Consider the following 26,427-nt stretch of genomic DNA (forward strand, 5'->3'; position numbering starts at 1 on the left):
AAAGCATCTAGTTTTCTGTCTCCTTCAGCCATTAGTACCTGGTATAAACAGTAACTCACCAACACTGACAGACAGACAGACAGACAGACAGAGACGCACATACAGACTTGGTAAGTGGCGTGTGATAAATTAAACACGTACAGATCGCCCGAAACGTATTTTTACCATGTAGCCATATATGGGACACTAACATTTTAAAATATGGACTTCAGTTTATTTTTAAAACAATACAATCAAATAAAGATCGATGGATAAGTATGGCACTGTGGTAACATCGGTGTATACATATGTCAGAAACATTCGCTGGAGTCTGTAATATCTCCCGTCATAAAATCTAGTTTCTTTATAACACCGTGACTTTTAATTCTAACCCAAGAGCGGATAGCGCAGTTGTGATGTAAAGAAAACTACCCCTGAAACTGGAACCGTTTTTATAACATAAGAAGGGAGCGCGTGTTTTTAGACAGTAATTAATGTCGTTGAAGTTACCCTCTCTATGTGTAAGTTTATATTTCTTTGGTCTTACCCGTTGCTAAACTGAAAAAACAAACAAACTAACCGATCAAAATAATAAAAAAATAGATAAATAATAAAATTGAGGGAAATGTACCAAATAGTAGGAAACAATAGAAATGCACACAAACAAAAAAGGGACATAATTTGGTAAAACACGTGTGATTGTTCACATGAATATACTCGCAAAATGCATTACTCACATGAATCATGACAAGGCAGAAACGATTGTAATATTACGCCATTCATATCTGTACTGTTTAAACTCTTCCAGAAAAACCTGCAATTTTCCTCCCCAAATCTGCCTCGTCATGCGCTCTCACAAACGCATTCACCGCTAAGGCGGGCACCCGGATGTAAACACTGATTTAAGCGACTGAACAGAGCGGCACAACTCGATACGCAAGCCGTCGCTGTGTCGTCACAGACGCTGTTACCTGTAGCAGTCACATCGATACAACAGTTGGCAGATAGTGGACATCTTCTAGGCGGGGGAAAACTAGTGAGTGTATTTCATGTATGGACTGTTATCATTTTCTTATTGCTTAAAACTGTCTTTAATAATGTCACATTTAGATAAGTGTATAGTGGTAGAGACGGATAACTAATGTATATTAAAATTATAATTCTAAGTTAATGTTACGTACGATGTTAATTAGCTCAGCGCGTGTACCATGTGTATCTGTATACCCAAAGTATTTCATTTTACGCTAGGCCATAATCCTTACACTAAATACAGCTTAGTGTGATTATGGAATACCAGCACTACACATACTGATATAGCTGTACGGACTACACTTCCATGGCTGTAGAGTACAATATGATGGTGACAACACAGATGACGCAATCACCCCCCGACTGTGAGCAATTGTAACCCAACAAATGTAGACGTTGTTTTACGTGCATGAAGACGGATATACAGGAGTGGGAAAATGGGAAGGGTGAGATGGCGAAATGAGTTAATCTGTATTTAAAACTGCAGAACCTGTACAGCGACCTGCATGTGTGTGTGTGTGTGTGTGTGTGTGTGTGTGTATGTGTATGTGTGTGTGTTTGTTCGTGTATGTGTGTGTACGCGTGTTTGTGTTTCTGTGTACTTTCATGCATGTATGTGGTTTGTGTGTGTGCATACACGTGTGTTTGAATTTGTGCATGTGTTTGTATGTGCACGTGTTGCTTGTGTTTGTGCTTGTGTGTCTGCTTGCATGTACCAGTTGGTATGAACGCCAGTTCTGTGGTCTGAACCCAGTGAGTTACCATACCGCCCCATACTGACTCCAAGCCGGACAGTGCTTGTTTTATCTAGGCTCGGTGATATTTTGATGTCTTTTGACAGTATGACGCAGACGGGATTCGAACCCAGTATCTATATGAAACACATAATAGAACACCGGGTGTCTGGAAACTGTTTGCCTCTCTGTCCTTACCGCTGTAGGAACACTTGAAAATGGATATATACTGTTGGTTTTAACAGACCCTCAAGTCACTCAGATACTTTTCAAGTGAAACTTGTGAGACGGTACTACACGTTTTAAATAACGACCCCAAGTGTATCTATATTAAGTTGAGATCTGTCTCTCGTTACACTTCGATTGATTAATCTGAATACCGACCTGAATAACTTGGTTACCGAGAGCATCGCAGCTGTCAACTCAGGAAAGTGCATTATAACTAGGCCCAGGTTTTTACGTACAAATATCCTTATCAACGTTCATATGAGTGTATTTATTTCTTTTCATTGCATAAAACACACTATCACATCGTGCAATATAGAGTGTGTTGCCCGTTGTGTGTGTCTAGTGATTTGGGCGCTGGAGGCAGCAGTTCCTGCCCCAATCTCCCCATTGGTTTTGTGTGTGTGTGTGTTAGTGTGTGTGAGTGAGTGTGTGTTTGTGTGTGTTGGGTGGGGAGTGTGTGTATTCGGGTGTGTGTGTGTGTGTGTGTGTGTGTGTGTGTGTGTGTGTGTGTGTGTGTGTGTGTGTGTGTGTGTGTGTGTGTGTGTGTGTGTGTGTGTGTGTGTGTGTGTGTGTGTGTGTGACTAAAACTGCCTTACATCTATGTCAAAGTCATGGGAGCAGAGACTTAGTTAGTAGCCAGCAACCATCGCTTTGTCGCACAGAACCTTGAACTTGTTAAAGCAAACTTTTTTGACCAAATGGAGTACCAACTTGTCCACGTTATTTACTACTACAGTTTACATTATGAAAGTAGGTGTATTATAATCAGTCTATTTCAAGTCTATTTACCGTTACATTAGTTAAGCCTATGTAGTGTTTTCGTTGTCCTATATTTGAGTAATGGTCCCACTATATAAATTATAGGACAAACTTGGCAAATACTCATAAAGTAAACATTAACAGGTTTCCAACTAGCAAACATGGGTATTGATACAGGACTGGGGGTCAAGCAGGGACACCTGCCGTGCCCCCTCAGGCGTGATGGTAGGGGTCTCAGACAGAAGCCTTGTCTCACGCACAGCTCGCTCCGACATCCCAGCTAGCACTATAGGCAACAAACACCGAATAACTACGTTGACTCTTGGTGTCACTGGGAGTAATGGTCCTTTAAGTGTGTGTGTGTGTGTGTGTGTGTGTGTGTGTGTGTGTGTGTGTGTGTGTGTGTGTGTGTGTGTGTGTGTGTGTGTGTGTGTGTGTGTGTGTGTGTGTGTGTGTGTGTGTGTGTGTTTTCACTGTGTATTTTCATTGTTTGATCATTTTAACATAGTTTATTAATTTGCATAAATGAGATTTGCCCTGAGCACATTCCATTTCTTCTTCAACCTGTTACTTCCGCATATTCTGGGGACGAACGGCAACTTGTGGTCTGAAGAGATCGCCTGCCTTTGGATAATGTACACGTTTCACATCGGTTAATGTCATTGCGAGACTCTTAAGTACAAAACGTATTATAAAGTGGAATTAGGAGATAAACATACTGTGTTGGAAAATCAGAGGTGTATAACGATAATTTCGTTTTTTGTTTTTAAATTTAGAGCTATTATAATTTCATCACATAGTTCTGATTTTCCAACACAGTATGTTTATCTCCATTCTACCGTAACTGTGTTATTAAGATTAAAAAGAATACATACTGTGTTGGAAAATCAGAGGTATATAACGTGATTATATACCTCTGAATGACTTTAATTAACCAATCACAATCCAGTATTTACTGAAGTCATGGTAGAATTCAATTTAGACATTGAATATATCGATAATTAAAGGCACAGATGGGTTCAAAGTATTATGTCAGCAGGTTGTTGTAATGTTCGGTATATTTTGTGAACATTTAATTGAAATGCACACGTCAAACACCTTGATTAGAGTAAATAAGAAAGAAACTATACATCTGTGTTACTACTCCCAACCCAACTTTATACACGGAGCCATATTGTGAGGACCTCCTTTGGTTGTGATGTCATTAAAAGCATTTATTGAGGTATTGACAGATAATTTTTGTCATTTACAAGTACTTTGGTGAGTTAATTTTTAATAACTGCACGATAATAAAGAAAGTAGGTTCAAACTGATGGTAGTTTCACTTCAAATAATTTCCTAGCTATAGTTACGAGAAACAATTTCGCTGTTTAACTTTAACGTGTTTTTTCTAGTATTTGTTTAAATTTGTGATACAACTACCCCAAACACAGTACTCCTTGGCATGAAAGCATGAAAAGAACATTTGACAGACTGTCAATCGTTTTTCGAATATCTGTGCTTCTCTGTATATTTTAATGTTGATATTCGGATTTTGTTTGAGCAAACACCCCGAACGAAACGCCTGCATTTGAAAGGCTCTGTTATGCTGTGTATCAAGGTCTTGATGACATTCAAGAGTCGGTCATGTAGAGTGTTCTGGTTGTGAATGCCTACAGAGAACCTGTGTTTACCATTATAACAAGGACCTGTGTTTACCATTATAACAAGGACCTGTGTTTACCATTATAACAAGGACCTGTGTTTACCATTATAACAAGGACCTGTGTTTACTATTATAACAAGGACCTGTGTTTACCATTATAACAAGGACCTGTGTTTACTATTATAACAAGGACCTGTGTTTACCATATAACAAGGACCTGTATTTACCACATAACAAGGACCTGTGTTTACCACATAACAAGGACCTGTGTTTACCATTATAACAAGGACCTGTGTTTACTATTATAACAAGGACCTGTGTTTACCATATAACAAGGACCTGTGTTTACCATATAACATAATTAATGGACTACTATCACAAAATGTAACTGTTACGTCATCCACAAGACCTGATGTCAATACATATAACACGCTACCACCCGACACGAAAGCTTTGTTCGGAAGTAAATATTGATTCTGCTGACGACATCCACATGCTGCACTGAAAAGCCTTGAAAAACTGTCGACTGCCGGTCGCAGATGATGCAAGCGCTGGCAACCAACTTGTCCGACCCCAAACTGCTCTATCAGCTCTTTTAATGTTAAGCCATCCACAACGCCGACAAACGCAATACTTCATATGTATTTGTAGTCGTATTTTCCCCGTAAAACGTGTGGGTTATAATTCCCTTATAATAGCATCTCACTTATATCAGATCTGGGAAGGAATCATTGGAGATAGGTAATAGAATCGGAAGAGAACTGATCATGAAGCAGGACAAAATGTGCTTAGTTCAATGCTGGGAGGACATCGTTATACAACTAGACAGTTAGATGTTTGTGAGATAACAGAGCTACTACTACTAACTAAAGATATATTCATAAACGGTTGACCCTGTGAGACAGCGTGGTATGCACTCCCTATTTCATCCAGGTTACACTTGCATGTCCTTTCCGCGGGAGGGGTAAGGGTCCATCGTCAAACCTCAGACTGAAGACGATGAGAACACGTTTATCCATTTATCTTTATAATTCTCGGTGAAAACTATAAGTATGACTCCAGATTGAACTCAGTTTTAAATATTTTTATATGGTACATTTAAAGACATATTAATGTCATACACCCATGGTTTAAAAACCTGTAATTCCCAACAGGCTTGGCCTAATCTTTCTGAAGGAAAATACCCACTCGTTACTCAAACATTTCTACACTATATAGCCATTAATGTTTATACATATTTTCATGATATATTAATGTATACATAATACGACTGCGCCAGGTACTGACGTGCCCTGCAACCAGCCATACGTGTAGAAGTCGAACACGTAGAAGTTAGCTATATAACCTACATTTTGATGGGCCTACTTATACAGTTGCAGTGTTGTCATCGCTCCTTACCTGAATCATGAAAGAAATGAATAAGTAGATTTCTCGGATATTTCACTCATCGTGTCAGTTTAACCGACTTCAAAATAGGGCTATGAAGTCGAACAGGTTATGTTTATTATCTTGTTCATTATCTGTTTATGTCTACCTAAACGCACCAAGAGTGTATGGTAATGGCGCTGATGTGCGCCGATGGGAACATTGCTGCAATGAATTTGCTATTAATTGGTGATGGAGTCATGAACCTACTTTGAATAGCCTGTAAAACCCTTGCCTTATGCATATGAAATCACCTGTGTCTTTATGAATTACTCTCAAACAGTGCTTGTGTTCATGATCAGTGGAAGGTGACAATATGTTGCCCTGTTCTATAGTCCGTTTGACTCAAAGGCGGACCGATGAATTGCAATCTAACTCGAAAACTAATAAACATATAATACTCAATGAAACGCTGATCATAATCAAAACATCAGACGGACAGTACCTGTGTCACACAACAGGGACCACCTGAACAAACATAACAGCACACGATATACATCAAAATCATTTGGGTCACTGATGCGTCAAGTTTAGAAATGTCCTCCACAAATTTGATTTAAACATATTTATTCAAGAGCATGGATTGGGTACAAATTATTCCAACTTTGTGAAACCCTCTCCTATTTACAGTGCTTACATGCAAAAGTGAAACAAACTATATGTACAGGGATAGAAAGATATACACAAAATGAGAATAAGACATTTATAATAAAGTGATACATTGAATTATTGAATTATTTAGATCATAAATACACATATCTACCAGTAGACATTTTGAAAGCTATATAATGGCCCTACATAAACCTGACCAAACAATGTCTCGACAAGAGTCCCGTGACGATGTTTGACATCTTAGAGGAAAGAGCATGCTCGAGTGTACCTCAAAGGTTGTGTTATGTACATACCATAGGCTTAACTGCTCCACATAGGTTGTGTTATGTACATACCATAGGCTTAACTGCTCCACATAGGTTGTGTTATGTACATACCATAGGCTTAACTGCTCCACATAGGTTGTGTTATGTACATACCATAGGCTTAACTGCTCCACATAGGTTGTGTTATGTACATACCATAGGCTTAACTGCTCCACATAGGTTGTGTTATGTACATACCATAGGCTTAACTGCTCCACATAGGTTGTGTTATGTACATACCATAGGCTTAACTGCTCCACAAAGGTTGTGTTATGTACATACCATAGGCTTAACTGCTCCACATAGGTTGTGTTATGTACATACCATAGGCTTAACTGCTCCACATAGGTTGTGTTATGTACATACCATAGGCTTAACTGCTCCACAAAGGTTTGTGTTATGTACATACCATAGGCTTAACTGCTCCACATAGGTTGTGTTATGTACATACCATAGGCTTAACTGCTCCACAAAGGTTGTGTTATGTACATACCATAGGCTTAACTGCTCCACATTGTGTTATGTACATACCATAGGCTTAACTGCTCCACAAAGGTTGTGTTATGTACATACCATAGGCTTAACTGCTCCACAAAGGTTGTGTTATGTACATACCATAGGCTTAACTGCTCCACAAAGGTTGTGTTATGTACATACCATAGGCTTAACTGCTCCACATAGGTTGTGTTATGTACATACCATAGGCTTAACTGCTCCACATAGGTTGTGTTATGTACATACCATAGGCTTAACTGCTCCACATAGGTTGTGTTATGTACATACCATAGGCTTAACTGCTCCACATAGGTTGTGTTATGTACATACCATAGGCTTAACTGCTCCACATAGGTTGTGTTATGTACATACCATAGGCTTAACTGCTCCACAAAGGTTGTGTTATGTACATACCATAGGCTTAACTGCTCCACAAAGGTTGTGTTATGTACATACCATAGGCTTAACTGCTCCACAAAGGTTGTGTTATGTACATACCATAGGCTTAACTGCTCCACAAAGGTTGTGTTATGTACATACCATAGGCTTAACTGCTCCACATAGGTTGTGTTATGTACATACCATAGGCTTAACTGCTCCACATAGGTTGTGTTATGTACATACCATAGGCTTAACTGCTCCACATAGGTTGTGTTATGTACATACCATAGGCTTAACTGCTCCACAAAGGTTGTGTTATGTACATACCATAGGCTTAACTGCTCCACAAAGGTTGTGTTATGTACATACCATAGGCTTAACTGCTCCACATAGGTTGTGTTATGTACATACCATGGGCTTAACTGCTCCACATAGGTTGTGTTATGTACATACCATAGGCTTAACTGCTCCACATAGGTTGTGTTATGTACATACCATAGGCTTAACTGCTCCACATAGGTTGTGTTATGTACATACCATAGGCTTAACTGCTCCACATAGGTTGTGTTATGTACATACCATGGGCTTAACTGCTCCACATAGGTTGTGTTATGTACATACCATAGGCTTAACTGCTCCACATAGGTTGTGTTATGTACATACCATAGGCTTAACTGCTCCACATAGGTTGTGTTATGTACATACCATAGGCTTAACTGCTCCACATAGGTTGTGTTATGTACATACCATAGGCTTAACTGCTCCACATACAGCCAACATTGACTATTAAAACATTGAAGTCACCTCATGTGGCATGCAGTCTTGTAGAGGGTATATCATCCCTCTGAATCGTTAAGCATAGATCAAGTGTACAAGTATATACAGCAGTTCCATTGGTATCTTTGTCCCAAGTAAGTGGGTAGAAGGGGCTTGGCAGACCATATCACATTGATATTCATGAAGCGGAACTCCATACGAATCAGCAAACAGTGGAAAGCAACCGGTGCCCATGGCAGATGTACTATCCTGAAATCTTATGTTGTCTTGGAAGAAGTCCAGTATTTGTTTTCTTGCACATTTTACACCGATTGTCAATTAATTATTGACTTGATTGTCAACAAGGTAACATACAGGCAATTAATAAGATGCATCTACACGGTATAGAGTATAGAGTATGCCACCTATATCTTCCACGGGTAAACGGTGTACTAAATGTCACACGTGTATAAAATATACTATCTAAAGGTTACACGTGTATACTATATACTAATGTCACACGTGTTTAAAGTATACTATCTATATGTTACACATGTATACTATATACTAATGTCACACGTGTTTAAAGTATACTATCTATATGTTACACATGTATACTATATACTAATGTCACACGTGTTTAAAGTATACTATCTATATGTTACACATGTATACTATATACTAATGTCACATGGATATAGAGTATATTATCTATATGTTACACACATATACTATATACTAATGTCACACTTGTATAAAGTATACTATCTATATGTTACTCATGTATACTATATACTAATGTCACACGTGTATAAAGTATACTATCTATGTGTTACACATGTATACTATATACTAATGTCACACGTGTATAAAGTATACTATCTATATGTTACACATGTATACTATATACTAATGTCACACACGTGTATAAAGTATATTATCTATATGTTACACGTGTATACTATATACTAATGTCACATGGGTATAGAGTATGCTATCTATATGTTACACGTGTATACTATATACTAATGTCACATGGGTATAGAGTATACTATCTATATGTTACACGTGTATACTATATAGTAATGTCACATGGGTATAGAGTATATGTTGTTTTAAGGCATTTAGAAGCTGGACGAACATGACGTTTTATGGATTACAGCATCTTTTTATTCTTTATACGACGTTTCTGAGCTACTTATTGCTCCTTCATCAGGTGCATGCTGAGGCGGTGCACAGAGTGAATATATATAAACAGAACATATTTACACAACGCAATGTATAGTGTCTATACCTTACCCGCGTGTACAGTACTGGCAAACTGAATTCGTGAAAATATTGTGACATTATATACTCATGCCAATAATGGTTGTCCCCCCCTCCCCACCCCAACCCCACACACCACACACCCCCACCCTACACCCCCTCTCGAATTAAAAAAATTGAAGGGGGTGACAACCATTATTGGCATGAGTATATATGAGGACAACCTTGATTAAAAACGTCCTTATCAACCTACACAAGATAACGTCCCAATTGTTAACTTTGCAATTCACCAAGACAGCACAAAACGTGGCGATATTGAAATTTTCTGCAGCTTCGGATCTAAACATGGTGAAAATATTTGTCAAGTGGCGAAAACATGGTCAACATACACTGGAACATTAGAACCTGAGTGCATGATCTCGTTTTATGATACTGTGATCTAATACGCTTGGAACAATATACATGGAGTCCCACAGTGAGAGTTTAATGAAGAGCAGGGGTTGCCGTATCTAACACTGTTAGAGAATAGTTGTGTACACGTGTGCGAAAAACTCATGTTATTAAGTAAGTTAGTGAATGTAAAATGTGTCTATTGTATTCTGCTCGTCACTAATCAACGCAGAACTCTGTTAAGACTCTGGTGTGTCCATTATAGGTTGCATTCCTCCCGGCCATGGTGTATAATAGATCCAGCACATAATGTAGATGTATGAACCCCTACTCCGATAAAACAGAACTTAGAAATGGCTGAACTCGACATACTTCAGTTTCTGTTCGATGTCCATGTCTGCCAAAATTAGGGTGGTTGAGAAGGAGCACTATCATACATAGCAGCTGTTGCTCAGTCCTAGTCAGCAAGTAAGGTCACAGATATTGGGATGGAATGAACCTGTTGACATCATCATGGAACCACCTTGAAGTTTGGCCGAATACTTCCCATGTTAGGTAAAGACGAGTCATTGTGCGACTGAATGAGATGGGGTGAGATGGGGTTTATGGTCGCGTACTTAAGTCTTGTGCTCAAAGCGACTGACGTACTACAACCTCTCTTTATTATCGCTCTCAATTTAGTTCTTTACACATCTCCTCTCAATTAACTAAACCACTTTCTCTTCCTAATTTCGGCTTTTATTTATTTTTTATTATTATGTTTCTAAACGTTTTTATTCTAAATTCAAGGTAGGTTAACGCCCCTTCATTTACATTTGTTTGGGTATGGTGGTTTACCCCTTATTACAAACATATTAATTATTATACTAGCTCCCACCTACCCCGTTGGCGACATTGGCTATAGCCAGAAGCCGACGTTAAACTTGAAATCATCATCACCATCGACTGACGTGCAGGCGTGTCTGTTAGGTGTGTACAGAGCCTTTAAACCTCTCCTGGTTTGTCGCGGCCGGGGATTAAAGCCCAGACTTTCAGTTCTCTGATGATGACACGATCTATCGTCTTGGCCACTGCTAAAGCGGAGACTATATACTATGTGAGACCACTCACTCTGACACAGAGGTCAATGTGTATCACTTACCAAACTGTATGTGTTCTGAAATAGATGTCATCGTGTTTGATAAGCTGCTGTTCTGATTTCACATTCTAATCATTCTTCGCGTAAACTATCGGTAATCGATGTTTAATCGATGATAATCGACGCAACGTTTCTTGTGTGAAATGATGTGTTAATGTTGAGGTGTGGAATTAGATAACTGTTAATGATGTAACAGTTTGTATTTAGCTGAGGTAAATCCCATCCACACTAGGTTTGTCCTCACCCTCTCCATACTGTTCTGCGCTTTACATACACACAGGAAATACAAGAAGCGATAGGAATGGAAATCTACCAATGAAATGCATAATGGGTATTTTTAACAGGAGGTTCTGTAAATAGAATTGAGCGTGACATATGTTGGTAAGACCCGAAATTCACGTGGAAGGGGGCACTAAATGCTTACCCCTACAATGTTTTAACTTTTTAGAACGATGGAACGACAAAATCTAACAGCGGACCCCATGATTAAAGAACCCAGCAAGAAAGGTTCCCTTCTGTTCAAAGTGAAATCCTTTTTGCGAAGGGACGCTCTGCTTCTTCTGACAGTTGCTGGGATTATAGTTGGGTTTGCAGTCGGATTCGGTGTCAGAGAACTGCATCCATCCAAGGACGCCCTCATGTGGATAGGTAAGTTGACATCAAGTCAGTTGCTAAAGGTTGTGTTGGCGTCCTGTAGTGAGGCCCTCAGCTGGACGCCCCTTCCTCACATAGCGTCCATCACAAGATTGTGTTAGTTGAGCATATGCCAACTGTTTAACCTAAATCATAAACACATTTCCATTTGATCTTTAACAGCCGATGATCATAGTAAAAACCACCTCAAAAGGATCCCGCGATCAAACAAATATACATTCTGTAACCAAAATCTGATAATTATTCTGCACACAGTTTTGCACACTTTAAAGCTTAGTTTTGCACCTGTTGACTTATGACTATCATTATTGTAAACATACAGACATAGACGTTCGGTAGTCAGTTATACCAACGTCAACTTCTCTTCTAAACAAACTAAATATGCGTTTACAAGTTCTAAATCAGCTCTTGACGAACTTGTTTTACAATATATTCGACGTGGAAATGTGATTTTCGACATGTTTTGGGGTACCGAGTCGGCATTACTAACACCTAACGGCAGAATCACGGAATGCGGCATGAGAACTGAAATCTATCAAAAGTACCTAATTGTTTTTAGATGTTTTCAAAGTTTACCCAAATCTCGACTGCCTCTTTAACATTCATCAGCAGTTGGGCGTGTCCCTCTTAACATAAGCCCACTCCTGACAGGTCACATAATCCTCAAGAGTTTTCTATGGATGTCAGTTATCACCTCCTTACGTGGCGGGATCGAACGTGTGTACATAGACGCTGATCACTGACCTTGACCCACGCTATGTAGTGGCGCGTGGTCCTGTGCACAGAGCTCAGGTCACGAATCAGTTGAAGTTAAGCAACGTCGAGCTCGGACAATCCTTGGATGGGTGACCGTGTTTGGCAGCTTTACTCCTGAGAGTTTCTAGGACTTCAGTCCTGCCCCACAACGAAGCACATGTGATACATGTGGTCTCACCTTAGGCAAGTGAGTTTGTGCAAATTGCCTCTGTTCACCCAGCAGAAAATGGGTACCCGGTTGGATAAAGTCATGTGACTAATACCTTCTAGCGCCTAACAGGCAGCTTGGGTTATCCGGGGTAATAAGAATCAGATGTTAAGACGTATACCACGAAATATCACGCAGATACACACCGTGTATACGTAGATATATACTACACAGACATAACTCGCTGATATACCCTCCTGATATACCTCTCAGGTATACCACGCAAACATACCACTCAGATATACGCCGCAAACATACCATGCTGATATATACCACTGGGATATACCACAGAGATATACCAGGCTGATATACAACTCATATATACCACGCCGATATACCACTCGGATATACCGCACAAACATACCACAGAGATATACCAGGCTGATATACAACTCATATATACCACGCCAATATATCACTCGGATATACCGCACAAACACACCACAGAGATATACCAGGCTGATATACAACTCATATATACCACGCCAATATACCACTCGGATATACCGCACAAACATACTACAGAGATATACCAGGCTGATATACAACTCATATATACCACGCCAATATACCACTCGGATATACCGCACAAACATACCACAGAGATATAACAGGCTAATATATCTAACAGTAGCTGTGGTCATCAGTGTCCACTACCTTTTTTGCCCTTTATAAATATGACAATATCAGTAGTATCTAAATGGATATAATCTTCATGTTGGGTGGGTTGTTTTGGTTTGTTAGTTGTTTAATGCCACCATCCGCAGTATTCCAGCTATATGGCGGCTGTCCGTAAATAATCGAGTCTGGACCAGACAATCCAGTGATCAATGGCATGAGCATCGATCTAAGCAATTGGGATACAATGACATGTGTCAAAAAAGTCAGCCAGCCTGCCCACCCGATTCCGTTAGTCGCCTCTGACGACAAGTATGGGTTGCTGAAGATTAATTCTAGCCCGGCTCTTCAAATGCCATTGTGTAAGGCAGCCCACATTGATAGAAGGGAGCGTTTAAACCAAGTGCACCACCTACATATACCAAACAAAATGAAACTTTTTATAGTTTCCTCGAGACAAATTGTCTCTGAAAACATTTAGCGCTGTTTAAGTCGGTCCATAAGGGTATTTATTTTGTTTACAGTGTTAAATTCTTATTTCAGGTATGCCAGGAGAGCTGTTTCTACGCATGCTCAGAATGATGATTCTTCCGTTGATTGTCTGCAGCGTTATTTCAGGTAAAATACTAAACTCTTTCAAACTGGCATCTCGGGGGTCATGTCAATCATTGTATTTCAATCCCTACATGGGCACAATGTGTGAAGCCCAGTTCTGGTGTCCCCCGCCGTGATATTGATGGAATATTGCTAAAATCGGTGAAAAACGTCCCTCACTCATTTCAGTCATTGTACGAAGACTAATGCTTATGAACGTGAATAATTTTATGTTCATAAATAAGGTCATTTTCTACTCCTTGTCACACAGGAACTGCATCTCTGGATCCGAAGTCCAATGGGAAAGTTAGTGTCGTAGCTTTCGTCTTCATCGTAGCAACAAACAGTCTGGTCTGTATAGAGGCGATTGCTCTACATTTCATCATTAAACCAGGTAAATTCTAAAATCACGCTTCGTGTAAGATGTAATTGGATAAGATAAACAATAAAATTAATATACAATACATAAATATATAAATGAATAAATAGTTTTCAATTGTACATGTATGTCTTATTAAAATCAATGGCTGAATGTACATAGACTTTTTGATACAGAGAAGCTAAGTGGATGATTGTGTTTCTTAATATTTGTTGAACCTGCAGAGACCAAGATAAATGGTTTTATACGTCATGCAGCTGTTGTAATGATGACGTATATAATTGTGCTGCTGTATTGTTCTGACAGGGTCTGAGCAGTTGAGTGTTGATGAAAGTGTCACTCGAGAGATAATGGAAACTCAGGATATATTCGCCGACATGCTCAGGTAAGTTGCAAGGACGCACTTCGTTGGCGTCTCTTTTTGGTTGAAGTTAGGCATTGTAGGACGACCCAGGACATCATGTTTGCGTCCTGTGTTCGCTCGCTCACATCCTTCATTGTCCTCCCCTCTTTCTTGTTCACACAATGAACTCCTTCCACCCCGACTCAATCAATGGAAGCTGTGGTGAACCACAGAACGTATCTACCAGTTTAGTTCCGGTTGGAAACACACCACGGTTCATTAATACATGTACACACAGAGAATATAGAATATACTTAGTTTCCTTTCACGTGAACAGAAATAGGATGTCACGACCATCGAAGTATCAGTGTGCCGCAGAACATGCTTTTCCAGTTCTTATCTAGTAGATATGTGCACGCTGACATCGACCATGCTGCTTGTTATTTATTCGTAGTTCCCTCTTTTCATCATATCGTCGTTTTAATAGCACCTGCCATTTCCTTCGGGTTGGTTCAAGTTCAAAGTTACCTGAATGTGAAAATACATTAACACATGTGAAGGTCGTGTGTTGAGTTCATATAGTTCCATTTCTAACTGATCTTTCGTGTTTGTGTAATACAGTTCTGTGTATGCTCCTTGTGTCCTGTTGCAGGAACATTGTGCCGGACAACGTGGTGGAAGCGACATTCAGACAGGTGGGTTGTGTTTCCAGTGATCATTCTGATAAGGATTTTACACGCACACAACTGTCGGACGTGAAGTATGCTTTTCACCAATTACATGCACAAATGAATCAATCAGTTTGCAAAAGGAATTACAGTCATAAAACATTCTCCTCAGTTGTACTTTCCCACTGACAGCGATTATCAGTGGGTGGAGTCTCTGGGTGATATGGTCGACTCTCGTCTGTTGTATGTTGAAGCAATGCTCTGTGTTTCCAGGCGGGTCGGGTTCTGACATTAAACACTGTACACTGGGTCTAGACACTTTCCAGGAAGTAAATCATTTACTGTATTTAAGAGAACATTTACCCCGAAGTTGCATCTGTACTTTTTTCAGAATAGTCATAAGTATAGCACCAGTATGTTTTGTAGCTATGTTGAGCTCAATAAAGGAGATGGTTTTGCAATAAGTGAATTGTAATGTGCATGTGCGCACACGTATTTACCACGAATAGTAATGGGTGATGTGCTCTTGTGTGTCTGTGGGGGATGAAAAGGAAAACACAGGATGTCCTGACATCACACAGATGATGCACAGCAAGTCACGAGTGATACAGTAATGTTCTACTGTCAGGGCATTGACTTGATCATTGCAAAAGTTCTTTTATTATTTCGTAGGTACTTTTTGAAATACCTGTGATAAAAACCGATACCTCGCGGATACTCGTGTAATAATCTTTGTGCATATATTACTGAATTGGGAAGGAACGACGTTATGGTATCGAATATGAAGGACACGGAAAGTCTATTGCATGCCGTACATCAATGCTAGTTATGACATAGAGCTGTTTCATGTTTAATAGGGCGCTACACATTTAGAATCTGCTGTGCATGCACATTATGTCGTGTGTTCCATGTGTTGACACAGGCCCAGACACAGTACGCGTCCTCGGTGACGGACGTAGCGAGGAATAACACCAACGCCACTGTCGTAGATGTCGTCACACACGTCACCAAGTCCCTGGGCAAGTCGGACAGTGTTAACGTGCTAGGTGAGACACGCTGAGACCTGGCGGGTGGAGTGATGTTGCCTGGGGCTATCATGGGGTGCATGCAGCTAGTTTGTGTCAAGCTAAATGCTAGAGTGCTTATCTCAAATCGCACTACCTGAACCCTGCGTGGAGTCTACAATAATGAGGCGGACATAAAATATACACTTTTATCAAATAATAAATTGTGATCGTTTAGGAACACAACTATATATTTTACATGATTTGATGCAAGATATATTTATAAGTGATTGTTTCACTACTGACTGACATGAAATATGACGGTATAAATACTCGTATACTTCAAACGAAAATAAAATAATTTTTTTCATTCAACAAATATTTTCAGGATGTGACAATAAACATGTATTCAGTGAGATTAATTGAATGATAATGTTGCATTAAAATGTTCTTTCTGTTTGCACCCGTGAAGATCCGGGTTAGAATTGATCTTCAGCAATCCATGCTTGTCAGGTTCGCTGACTTGGTTGACGCATGTCATCGTATCCCAATTGCGTAATCGATGCTTATGCTGTTATGCTGATCACTGGATTGTCTGGTCCAGACTCGATTAATTACAGTCCGCCGCCATATAGCTGGAACATTGCTGAGTGCGGCGTAAAACTAAACACATTCACTCTTTCTGTTTGTCCCTTTGCTGCCAGCGCCATCTTTATCCTTGAGTTAAAGCAGGTAGCTCCAATCATTCGGCCGAGGTTTCACGAATAATGATAGTGGATCGATTTCAGATCTGGTTCATGTAACTGGGAGAATGAAAGTAAACTAATTACATAAAACTTATTGCTACTGATCTTTGAATATTTTCAGTCTTGTATCTCCTTCTAAGACATGTGTATATGACTTTCTACAGGTCTGATCACAGCTTGCACCATCATCGGCATGGCCGCCAGCGCGCTGAAGGACAAAACCGAGATCTTCCTCAAGTTCTTCTCAGCTGCCACGGAAATCGTTCTTCTGATCCTCAGAAAATTCTTTTGGTAAATACGCGATATGTCCTAGGAAGGCATTAAACCTAAAACAATCTCTCGGTATTCCAAACTGTTCAGCGGTCTAATTAAAAGTCAACGACTTCAAACACCGTTTCAATGTAGTATATACCTAGTTTATAATCATCATCATCATCATCATCATCATGTCTGCGATCTTTCTGTCGTCTAGGGTAGCACCTCTGGGTATAGGGAGCCTCATCGCAGTGTCGGTGGCTGGAGTGAGCAACATCACGGGCACCTTCTCACAGCTGGGGATGTTTGTCGTTGCTGTTACAGTTGGCATTCTGTTTCATTCCTTCATTGTCCTGCCCGCCATCCTGTTTGCACTTACAAGAAGAAATCCCTATGCCTACCTTCTGACAATCATTCGACCCTGTCTCATCGGCTTCGCCTCCACAAGCACGTGAGTGTCGGATTTAGTTAAGACTCCCAGTTGGGATGCCGGGGAAGATGATGTCTCCAGCATCCATGCCGAGAGATGATCAGATAGTCAGCCCAGTGAGCTAGTTATTCGGTATAGTGCTCCACTGAAGTCAGTGTTCATAATTCAGCCCATAGTCAGTCTGAACCAGGTTCTGTTATTTACAGGATGCCATGACACACATGAACGATGACAAACAATTGTTTTACACATTGAAAACAACCAATTTCGATTGAAAAGAACCATATTTTTGTGACGTAAAATGCTGTATGTTTCTGTCAGCAATGTGCAATTGGTGACTATGACCAGTATTCGACAGTCTACTCCATTAGCTTTTATCGTTTCAACAACGTCCGCCCTGCCCATGTGCGAAGTCAACACGAGTTGCCTCCCTTACCCTGTTAGAAATTGCTCTGATGAAATTTTGTCGGGCCGAAAGAGCATTTCAGATTCAGGCAGAACGATATCCCTGTAAATTAATGCTGTATATAAAAAAATAGATACACAAATAAAGAACTTTAACAGCTATTACTTTGCTTCCAGTTCACTGCTGGACAGTCATGCTCTGTTATCTAGCTATTGTTAATACGTGACACACATGTACATATATTGCTGAACCAGAACCAGACTGCCATCGTTGAATGTCTTGTATATGAAGCCTAGTCTATTTACGTCTATTTGTTTGTTTTCTAGAGCTGTGGCCATTCCTGAGATGCTAGAATCATGTGAAGTAAAAAACGGTATCGATTCCCGAGTGAGTCGCTTTGTAATTCCATTCAGCGTCACGCTGAACGCCGATGGCAGCGCCCTCTACATTACGTCAGCAGCGTTATTTATAGCCAACCTAAGTGGTGTGGAGGTCACATCCGGCGTCGTGGCAATGATAGGGTGAGTATCACTGTCCTTGGTAAAGACAACAGTTAAATATTCTGTTATTACATGAATTCTATGGGATTGGCTTCAACCTGGATCCCAGCTGGTTTATGACATTTAAACATCTATTAGGAAATATTAAGTGTCATTTCTTTTGTTTTAAAACAGTGTCAACCGCATAAAATTCCTATAACGGCGTATGGGGCACGGATAGTCAGTACAGATTTGTAGCCCTTTGGTGTGACAGGATCCTGTTGTTGTGAATCGGAGAATCCATGACTCGTCATGACTGTGATTCTTAGTTTGTGAACACAATGCCTGTGCTCATGGACAGGGCAAATGACAGGGCAGAGTCACTGCTGTCTCTCCTGTCAGATGTTGTCAATACTGCATTATGAGTAAAATGCCGTTATTCAATCCTGTTTGTGTAATGTTAACAAAACATAACTCTCTCCCTAACCCGGTGATCTCTTCCATATGTTAGCGAAATATCAGTACCTGTTGCATGTTTCAGTGTGATAACGTCTGTATCAATCCGTCTTCCACGTTTCAGTGTGATAACGTCTGTATCAATCCGTCTTCCATGTTTCAGTGTGATAACGTCTGTATCAATCCGTCTTCCACGATTCAGTGTGATAACTTCTGTATCAATCCGTCTTCCATGTTTCAGTGTGATAACGTCTGTATCAATCCGTCTTCCACGATTCAGTGTGATAGCGTCTGTATCAGTCCGTCTTCCATGTTTCAGTGTGATAACGTCTGTATCAATCCGTCTTCCATGTTTCAGTGTGATAGCGTCTGTATCAATCCGTCTTCCATGTTTCAGTGTGATAGCGTCTGTATCAATCCGTCTTCCATGTTTCAGTGTGATAACTTCTGTATCAGACCGTCTTCCATGTTTCAGTGTGATAACGTCTGTATCAATCCGTCTACCATGTTTCAGTGTGATAGCGTCTGTATCAATCCGTCTTCCACGATTCAGTGTGATAACTTCTTTATCAATCCGTCTTCCCTGTTCAGTGTGATAGCGTCTGTATCAATCCGTCTTCCATGTTTCAGTGTGATAACTTCTGTATCAGTCCGTCTTCCATGTTTCAGTGTGATAACTTCTGTATCAGTCCTTCTTCCCTGTTCAGTGTGATAGCGTCTGTATCAGTCCGTCTTCCATGTTTCAGTGTGATAACTTCTGTATCAGTCCGTCTTCCATGTTTCAGTGTGATAACGTCTGTATCAATCCGTCTTCCATGTTTCAGTGTGATAGCGTCTGTATCAATCCGTCTTCCACGATTCAGTGTGATAACTTCTTTATCAATCCGTCTTCCATGTTTCAGTGTGATAACGTCTGTATCAGTCCTTCTTCCCTGTTCAGTGTGATAACTTCTTTATCAATCCGTCTTCCATGTTTCAGTGTGATAACGTCTGTATCAATCCGTCTTCCATGTTTCAGTGTGATAGCGTCTGTATCAATCCGTCTTCCATGTTTCAGTGTGATAGCGTCTGTATCAATCCGTCTTCCATGTTTCAGTGTGATAACTTCTGTATCAGTCCGTCTTCCATGTTTCAGTGTGATAACGTCTGTATCAATCCGTCTACCATATTTCAGTGTGATAGCGTCTGTATCAATCCGTCTTCCACGATTCACTGTGATAACTTCTTTATCAATCCGTCTTCCCTGTTCAGTGTGATAGCGTCTGTATCAATCCGTCTTCCATGTTTCAGTGTGATAACTTCTGTATCAGTCCGTCTTCCATGTTTCAGTGTGATAACTTCTGTATCAGTCCGTCTTCCCTGTTCAGTGTGATAGCGTCTGTATCAGTCCGTCTTCCATGTTTCAGTGTGATAACTTCTGTATCAGTCCGTCTTCCATGTTTCAGTGTGATAACGTCTGTATCAATCCGTCTTCCATGTTTCAGTGTGATAGCGTCTGTATCAATCCGTCTTCCACGATTCAGTGTGATAACGTCTGTATCAGTCCTTCTTCCCTGTTCAGTGTGATAACTTCTTTATCAATCCGTCTTCCATGTTTCAGTGTGATAACGTCTGTATCAGTCCGTCTTCCATGTTTCAGTGTGATAATGTCTGTATCAGTCCGTCTTCCATGTTTCAGTGTGCCTGTATCAGTCCGCCCTCCATCATTCAGTGTATCAGTCCGTCTACCCTGTTCAGTGTGATTACGTCTCTATCAGTCCGTCTTCCCTGTTCAGTGTGATAACGTCTGTATCAATCCGTCTTCCATGTTTCAGTGTGATAACGTCTGTATCAGTCCGTCTTCCATGTTTCAGTGTGATAATGTCTGTATCAGTCCTTTTCCATGACTCAGTGTGTCTGTATCAGTCCACCCTCCATCATTCAGTGTATCAGTCGGTCTTCCCTGTTCAGTGTGATAACGTTTGTATCAGTCCGCCCTCCATCATTCAGTGTATCAGTCCGTCTTACCTGTTCAGTGTGATAACGTCTGTATCAGTCCGCCCTCCATCATTCAGTGTATCAGTCCGTCTACCATGTTTCAGTGTGATAATGTCTGTGCCAGTCCCTCTTTCATGCTGTTGATGTCCTTTTTTCGCCATGTTTCAGTGTGTTAACAGCTGTAGCAGCAATGGCAATCCCATCCGTCCCAAGTTCCAGCATCGTTACTTTAGTCATCATACTGACGTCCGCCAACATACCTGTTGATCACATCGCTCTTTTGTTTGCAGTCGAGTGGTTCTTGTAAGTCAGCACCTTTACATACATAGCAACTGACACGATGTAATGAAATGCGGTGCAAATACCCAATAAAGTACCCAATGCAAAACGGTGCGTGATAACGATTAATAAATTGGGTGACAGGTGAATAAACCAGCTCCATGTGCCCATTTAATGTATAAACATAACACACACCTTAAGTAATCCACCCGAATAGATTGTGCAAAATGGTGTAAGCCCGTTTACAATGCACTCTGTTGTATCTAGTGTATCCTATGACAGCAGGACACAATGGGACAGAAATCTGAGGATACGTCTCGCTTGAATTCCAACGTTTCTGAAGATAAACAAGCTTTCTTTCCTTTTGATTTCAGGGACCGCATTCGTACACCAACCAACATTGTAAGTCATACTTTCAACGCGGCTGTTACCTACAGGTTCTGCAAAGCCGACCTCCGAGCTCTGGATGAAGCCAGGACGAAAGAGGAGGAAGCAGAGATGACGTCAATTTCTCCTGCATGAACAAATGACAATGATTGATGACACACGTGTACATGAACTCCACAGCATGGAAGGAATACTTACATAGACTTGTGAATACATTAGCATATTTCTGGAAACTTACGTATTCAAACTGTTCACTCTGGATCTGGTTCAGTGGGCGAACAGAATCTGACATCCAGGAATGTTTGTGCAATGACATTACGCTGTATTAAGGAGAAGAAAACTGAATATACCAACCACTCTTAGTACTCGCCTTGTTATAGATACTAATCTGGTGACCTAGGAACCTCTATTCACCACATGTAGGTATCCTTATATACCTGGTCAGTTGCTGACGCTGTATTTAATTGTCAGGTATTGGTCAGAAGTGTTGATATGGGTACGTCAAATAGTCGTATAAAATGCGGACCCGTGATGATATGGGCTTGGATCTGCCTTCAGCAACCCAGGTAACTAAAGGCTCGTGTGTTCAGCCTCGCTGATGCTCATGGTTGAAGTCAGTGTTGTTGGTCCAGACTCCTTACAGACCGCCGTCGTATACATGCAGTTAGAAACTGCTGAGTGCAAAACAAAACTTAAATACGCTTCCTCTATTGATCGAACATTAGTATGTCAGGTGTATTTATATCGTGATTGTCTAGTCAAAACAAATACACTGTTGGCCAAAGCAAAGAAAACACCGATGTGTAAACACCGATGTTTCATGGTGGCTAAACATGAAACACATATGAAATGGTTATTGGATGGCGATGTATTTGATTCGGGGATGATAGTTATGTTTGGAGCCTAAGTTTACCGTACTGCGTAGAATGTATTCCACCTGTTAACGTTTGTGATGTTCAGTGCCGAACAGTTTGCCGGTGATACGTTCTTTTCTCCGTCAGTTTACTCAGTAATTATTTAACCCAAACTCTTGCTTCATATTCCTTTGTATTTCTGGTGGCGTCGACACAAGCGATTATTATATCTGACCATTTCAGTTTCAAAAGCGAATTGAACTTTTAACAAAATGAAATTATGATAAAAACATGCTTTCGGTAATCATGTTTTTGTTAAATAGATCAAAAGCAGCAAACTAAGGTACATATATGTGGTGACGTTATTCCTAGAAACAATAAATCACCTCCAGTATGTTCATACAATGGGGTTTGACAACGGTGGTGGTGTTACGCTATGTCCACTGTCAAATCTAGTTCGATACAACGATGGTTAACTGTACATAAATATTTCACGCTGAACTTTCATGTGTGTTCAATATGTTTCAATTCATATTAATAATGTGTTTATCAAAATGTGATGACTAAAGATAAAAAACCTCCTAGTTTGTGTATGTAGGAAGGAGGAATGTGCCAGATGTCATCTGAGCAGAAGGGCTATAATACCCCCTGTGGTATGGTTTCGAAAGAAGGTACCAGATTGACCTTTTACTATATTCACTTTGTCTATACCGTTGGTGTAGGCCGTCGGGCATGGCACATTATCCACTATAGTATACAGCTCAGTTTAAAACAGCAGGACACACCCAGATCATTAGAACCTACGCTTTTAACTAGCATTGTATATATATTTCATTTCCTTTTCATAGTACTATATTTGTCTTCGCTCGCTGCTTACTTCCTCTGAAAGTATATTTGTATGTTTAGAGTTGACGGGGAAAAGATTTAACACTCAATAGAAGGCTATAAGCCGCTCTTCGCTATACGCTCAGTTTGCTTGAGACATACTAAGCTCCATCCGTATCAGTTTGTGGGTATAATTTGTACATTAAAATGGAAGATAAAAAATATTTACGTGTCATTTGGGACATAGAACGCTTAAATAGGATCCATCTCATCTCTTGTACAACTTAAACAAGGTCCAGGTCATGTGTTGTCTAACTTAAACAGGGTCTATGTCATGTCGTGTACAACTTAAACATGATTCATGTCATGTCTTGTACAACTTAAACAGGGTCCATGTCATGTCTTGTACAACTTAAACAGGGTCTAGGTCATGTCTTGTACAACTTAAACAGGGTCTATGTCATGTCTTGTACAACTTAAACAGGGTCTAGGTCATGTCTTGTACAACTTAAACAGGGTCTATGTCATGTCGTGTACAACTTAAACAGGATTCATGTCATGTCGTGTACAACTTAAACAGGGTCCAGGTCATGTCTTGTACAACTTAAACGGGGTCCATGTCATGTCTTGTACAACTTAAACAGGGTCTAGGTCATGTCTTGTACAACTTAAACAGGATTCATGTCATGTCTTGTACAACTTGAACTGGGTCTAGGTCATGTCCTGTACAACTTAAACAGTGTCCATGTCATGTCTTGTACAACTTAAACAGGGTCCATGTCATGTCTTGTACAACTTAAACAGGGTCCAGGTCATGTGTTGTCTAACTTAAACAGGGTCTATGTCATATCATGTACAACTTAAACAGGGTCCAGGTCATGTCGTGTACAACTTAAACAGGGTCTAGGTCATGTCTTGTACAACTTGAACAGGGTCAAGGTCATGTCTTGTACAACTTAAACAGGGTCCATGTCATGTCTTGTACAACTTAAACAGGGTCTAGGTCATGTCTTGTACAAACAAACAGGGTTCATGTCATGTCTTGTACAACAAACAGGGTCTAGGTCATGTCCTGTACAACATAAACAGTGTCCATGTCATGTCTTGTACAACTTAAACAGGGTCCAGGTCATGTGTTGTCTAACTTAAACAGGGTCTATGTCATATCATGTACAACTTAAACAGGGTCCAGGTCATGTCTTGTACAACTTGAACAGGGTCCAGGTCATGTCTTGTACAACTTAAACAGGGTCAAGGTCATGTCTTGTACAACTTAAACAGGGTCCATGTCATGTCTTGTACAACTTAAACAGGGTCCACGCTTTGTCTTGTACAATTTGAACAGGGTCTATGTCATGTCCTGTATAACTGAAGCGGGATCTCGGGTTAATTCAGCTGACAGCCTGAGCACGTATGACGTCATGCATCATTTTGTCAGTTAGCTTGTAATGCTATAATGTTCGAGTTTCACAAAGGACACTTATGGAAATATTGTCATTGTCAAACTATGGGCACAGGTGGTGTTCAAGACGTGTGTCAGAAAATAGACTTGGTTGCACTTGATTTGGTTGAGCAATCGTTTTCATCACTACATTTTTATAGCAGTACTCATACATGTGGGGAATCGAATCATAATTGGAGTTCAGCTTGCTGGTGCTATGGTGGATACGACGGGCCGAGCCCCGGGTAATACTGTACATGAATTGTAATATGTCTCTATAAATGTATTGTTTTGTCCATATTTGAATCAAAATGTATATTCAACAGCGAATTCAATAAAAGCTATGACTACATATCAATCATGATGATCATTTTTTGCGTATTTCTCACACAGGCCCACCAGGGCATTTAGTGTTTGGTCGAAAGAGGGGTGATCTGACCGAAAGATATAGCAACCTGAGGGGACCGTTAGGGCTGCTTAATTATATTTTGTATGAATATAAAAGTTAAAAAACTAACACGACTTTGACAAGAGGGTGACTTCCAACAGTCGGCTGTTCCACTTCATGTCGGACATTTCAGCAGGTTCAGGCGTTGGTGTCCACATTTCACTACTTTGGGGGGTAAAATATGTTGTGCTCTTTCCACAAAGGATTTCAAAGGAGGTAATGCTACTCCTGGTCAAAATTTGTTACGACATTCAATGCCTTGGTAAAGCTTTCAAAAAGGTTTCACGTGAAAAGTGAAGGACATTTTCAGTGATCTGACACATTGGCAACAAACAACAATTCCTTATTGTAGCATGTATTCCCGTGCTAATCAGGCGGTTGCAACACAGGCATCTAACGTCTTAAAATACAGAAGATAAAAAAGCCTACGAGTAAATACATCAAAGAGAGCTACTACCACCACCACCGACACCCCACGAGACCCATTTACATCATTACATGGGACAGCACTACATCACCACCGACACCCCACGAGACCCAATTACATCACTACATTGGACACCACTACATCACCACCAACACCCCACCAGACCCATTTACATCACAACATGGGACACCACTACACCACCACCAACACCTCACCAGACCCAATTACATCACTACATGGGACAGCACTACGTCACCACCGACACCCCACGAGACCCATTTACATCACAACATGGGACAGCACTACACAAACACCCCCAACCCCCCAACTCCTCACGAGACCCAACTACATCACTACATGGGACACCACTACATCACCACCGACACCCCGCGAGACCAAATTACATCACTACATTGCACACCACTACATCACCACCGACACCTCACGAGACCCATTTACATCATTACACGGGACACCACTACATCACCACCGACACCTCACGAGACCCAACTACATCACTACATGGGACAGCACTACGTCACCACCGACACACCACGAGACCCATTTACATCACTACATGGGACAGCACTACATCACCACCGACACCCCACGAGACCCGTTTACCTCACTACATGGGACAGCACTACATCA

The 26,427-nt window shown here is 40.5% G+C and overlaps 1 protein-coding gene across 7 annotated transcripts; it reads left to right on the forward strand.

The window, feature by feature from the left end:
- Positions 1-25,265, forward strand: LOC124278905 (excitatory amino acid transporter-like). 7 transcript variants are annotated; one of them, XM_046714719.1, is made up of 16 exons: positions 1-110; positions 788-1,015; positions 11,591-11,790; positions 13,922-13,996; positions 14,244-14,366; positions 14,658-14,736; positions 15,347-15,389; positions 16,285-16,408; positions 17,277-17,403; positions 17,585-17,818; positions 18,530-18,724; positions 21,284-21,418; positions 21,769-23,983; positions 24,048-24,271; positions 24,336-24,463; positions 24,653-25,265. In XM_046714719.1, the coding sequence occupies exons 3-13, from the start codon at positions 11,595-11,597 to the stop codon at positions 21,914-21,916; spliced, it is 1,479 nt and encodes a 492-aa protein (XP_046570675.1). In that variant the 5' UTR covers positions 1-110; positions 788-1,015; positions 11,591-11,594; the 3' UTR covers positions 21,917-23,983; positions 24,048-24,271; positions 24,336-24,463; positions 24,653-25,265. The 7 variants fall into 7 exon arrangements, with proteins under 7 accessions (XP_046570675.1, XP_046570670.1, XP_046570672.1 ...); XM_046714714.1 differs by having other exon boundaries at positions 21,769-24,271; XM_046714716.1 differs by having other exon boundaries at positions 21,769-24,271; positions 24,685-25,265.
- Positions 25,266-26,427: the final 1,162 nt, after the last annotated feature.

Source organism: Haliotis rubra, unplaced genomic scaffold (assembly GCF_003918875.1).
Source record: "Haliotis rubra isolate DU_JTF1 unplaced genomic scaffold, ASM391887v1 Scf243, whole genome shotgun sequence".
In the NCBI taxonomy this organism is placed as follows: Eukaryota; Metazoa; Mollusca; class Gastropoda; order Lepetellida; family Haliotidae; genus Haliotis; species Haliotis rubra.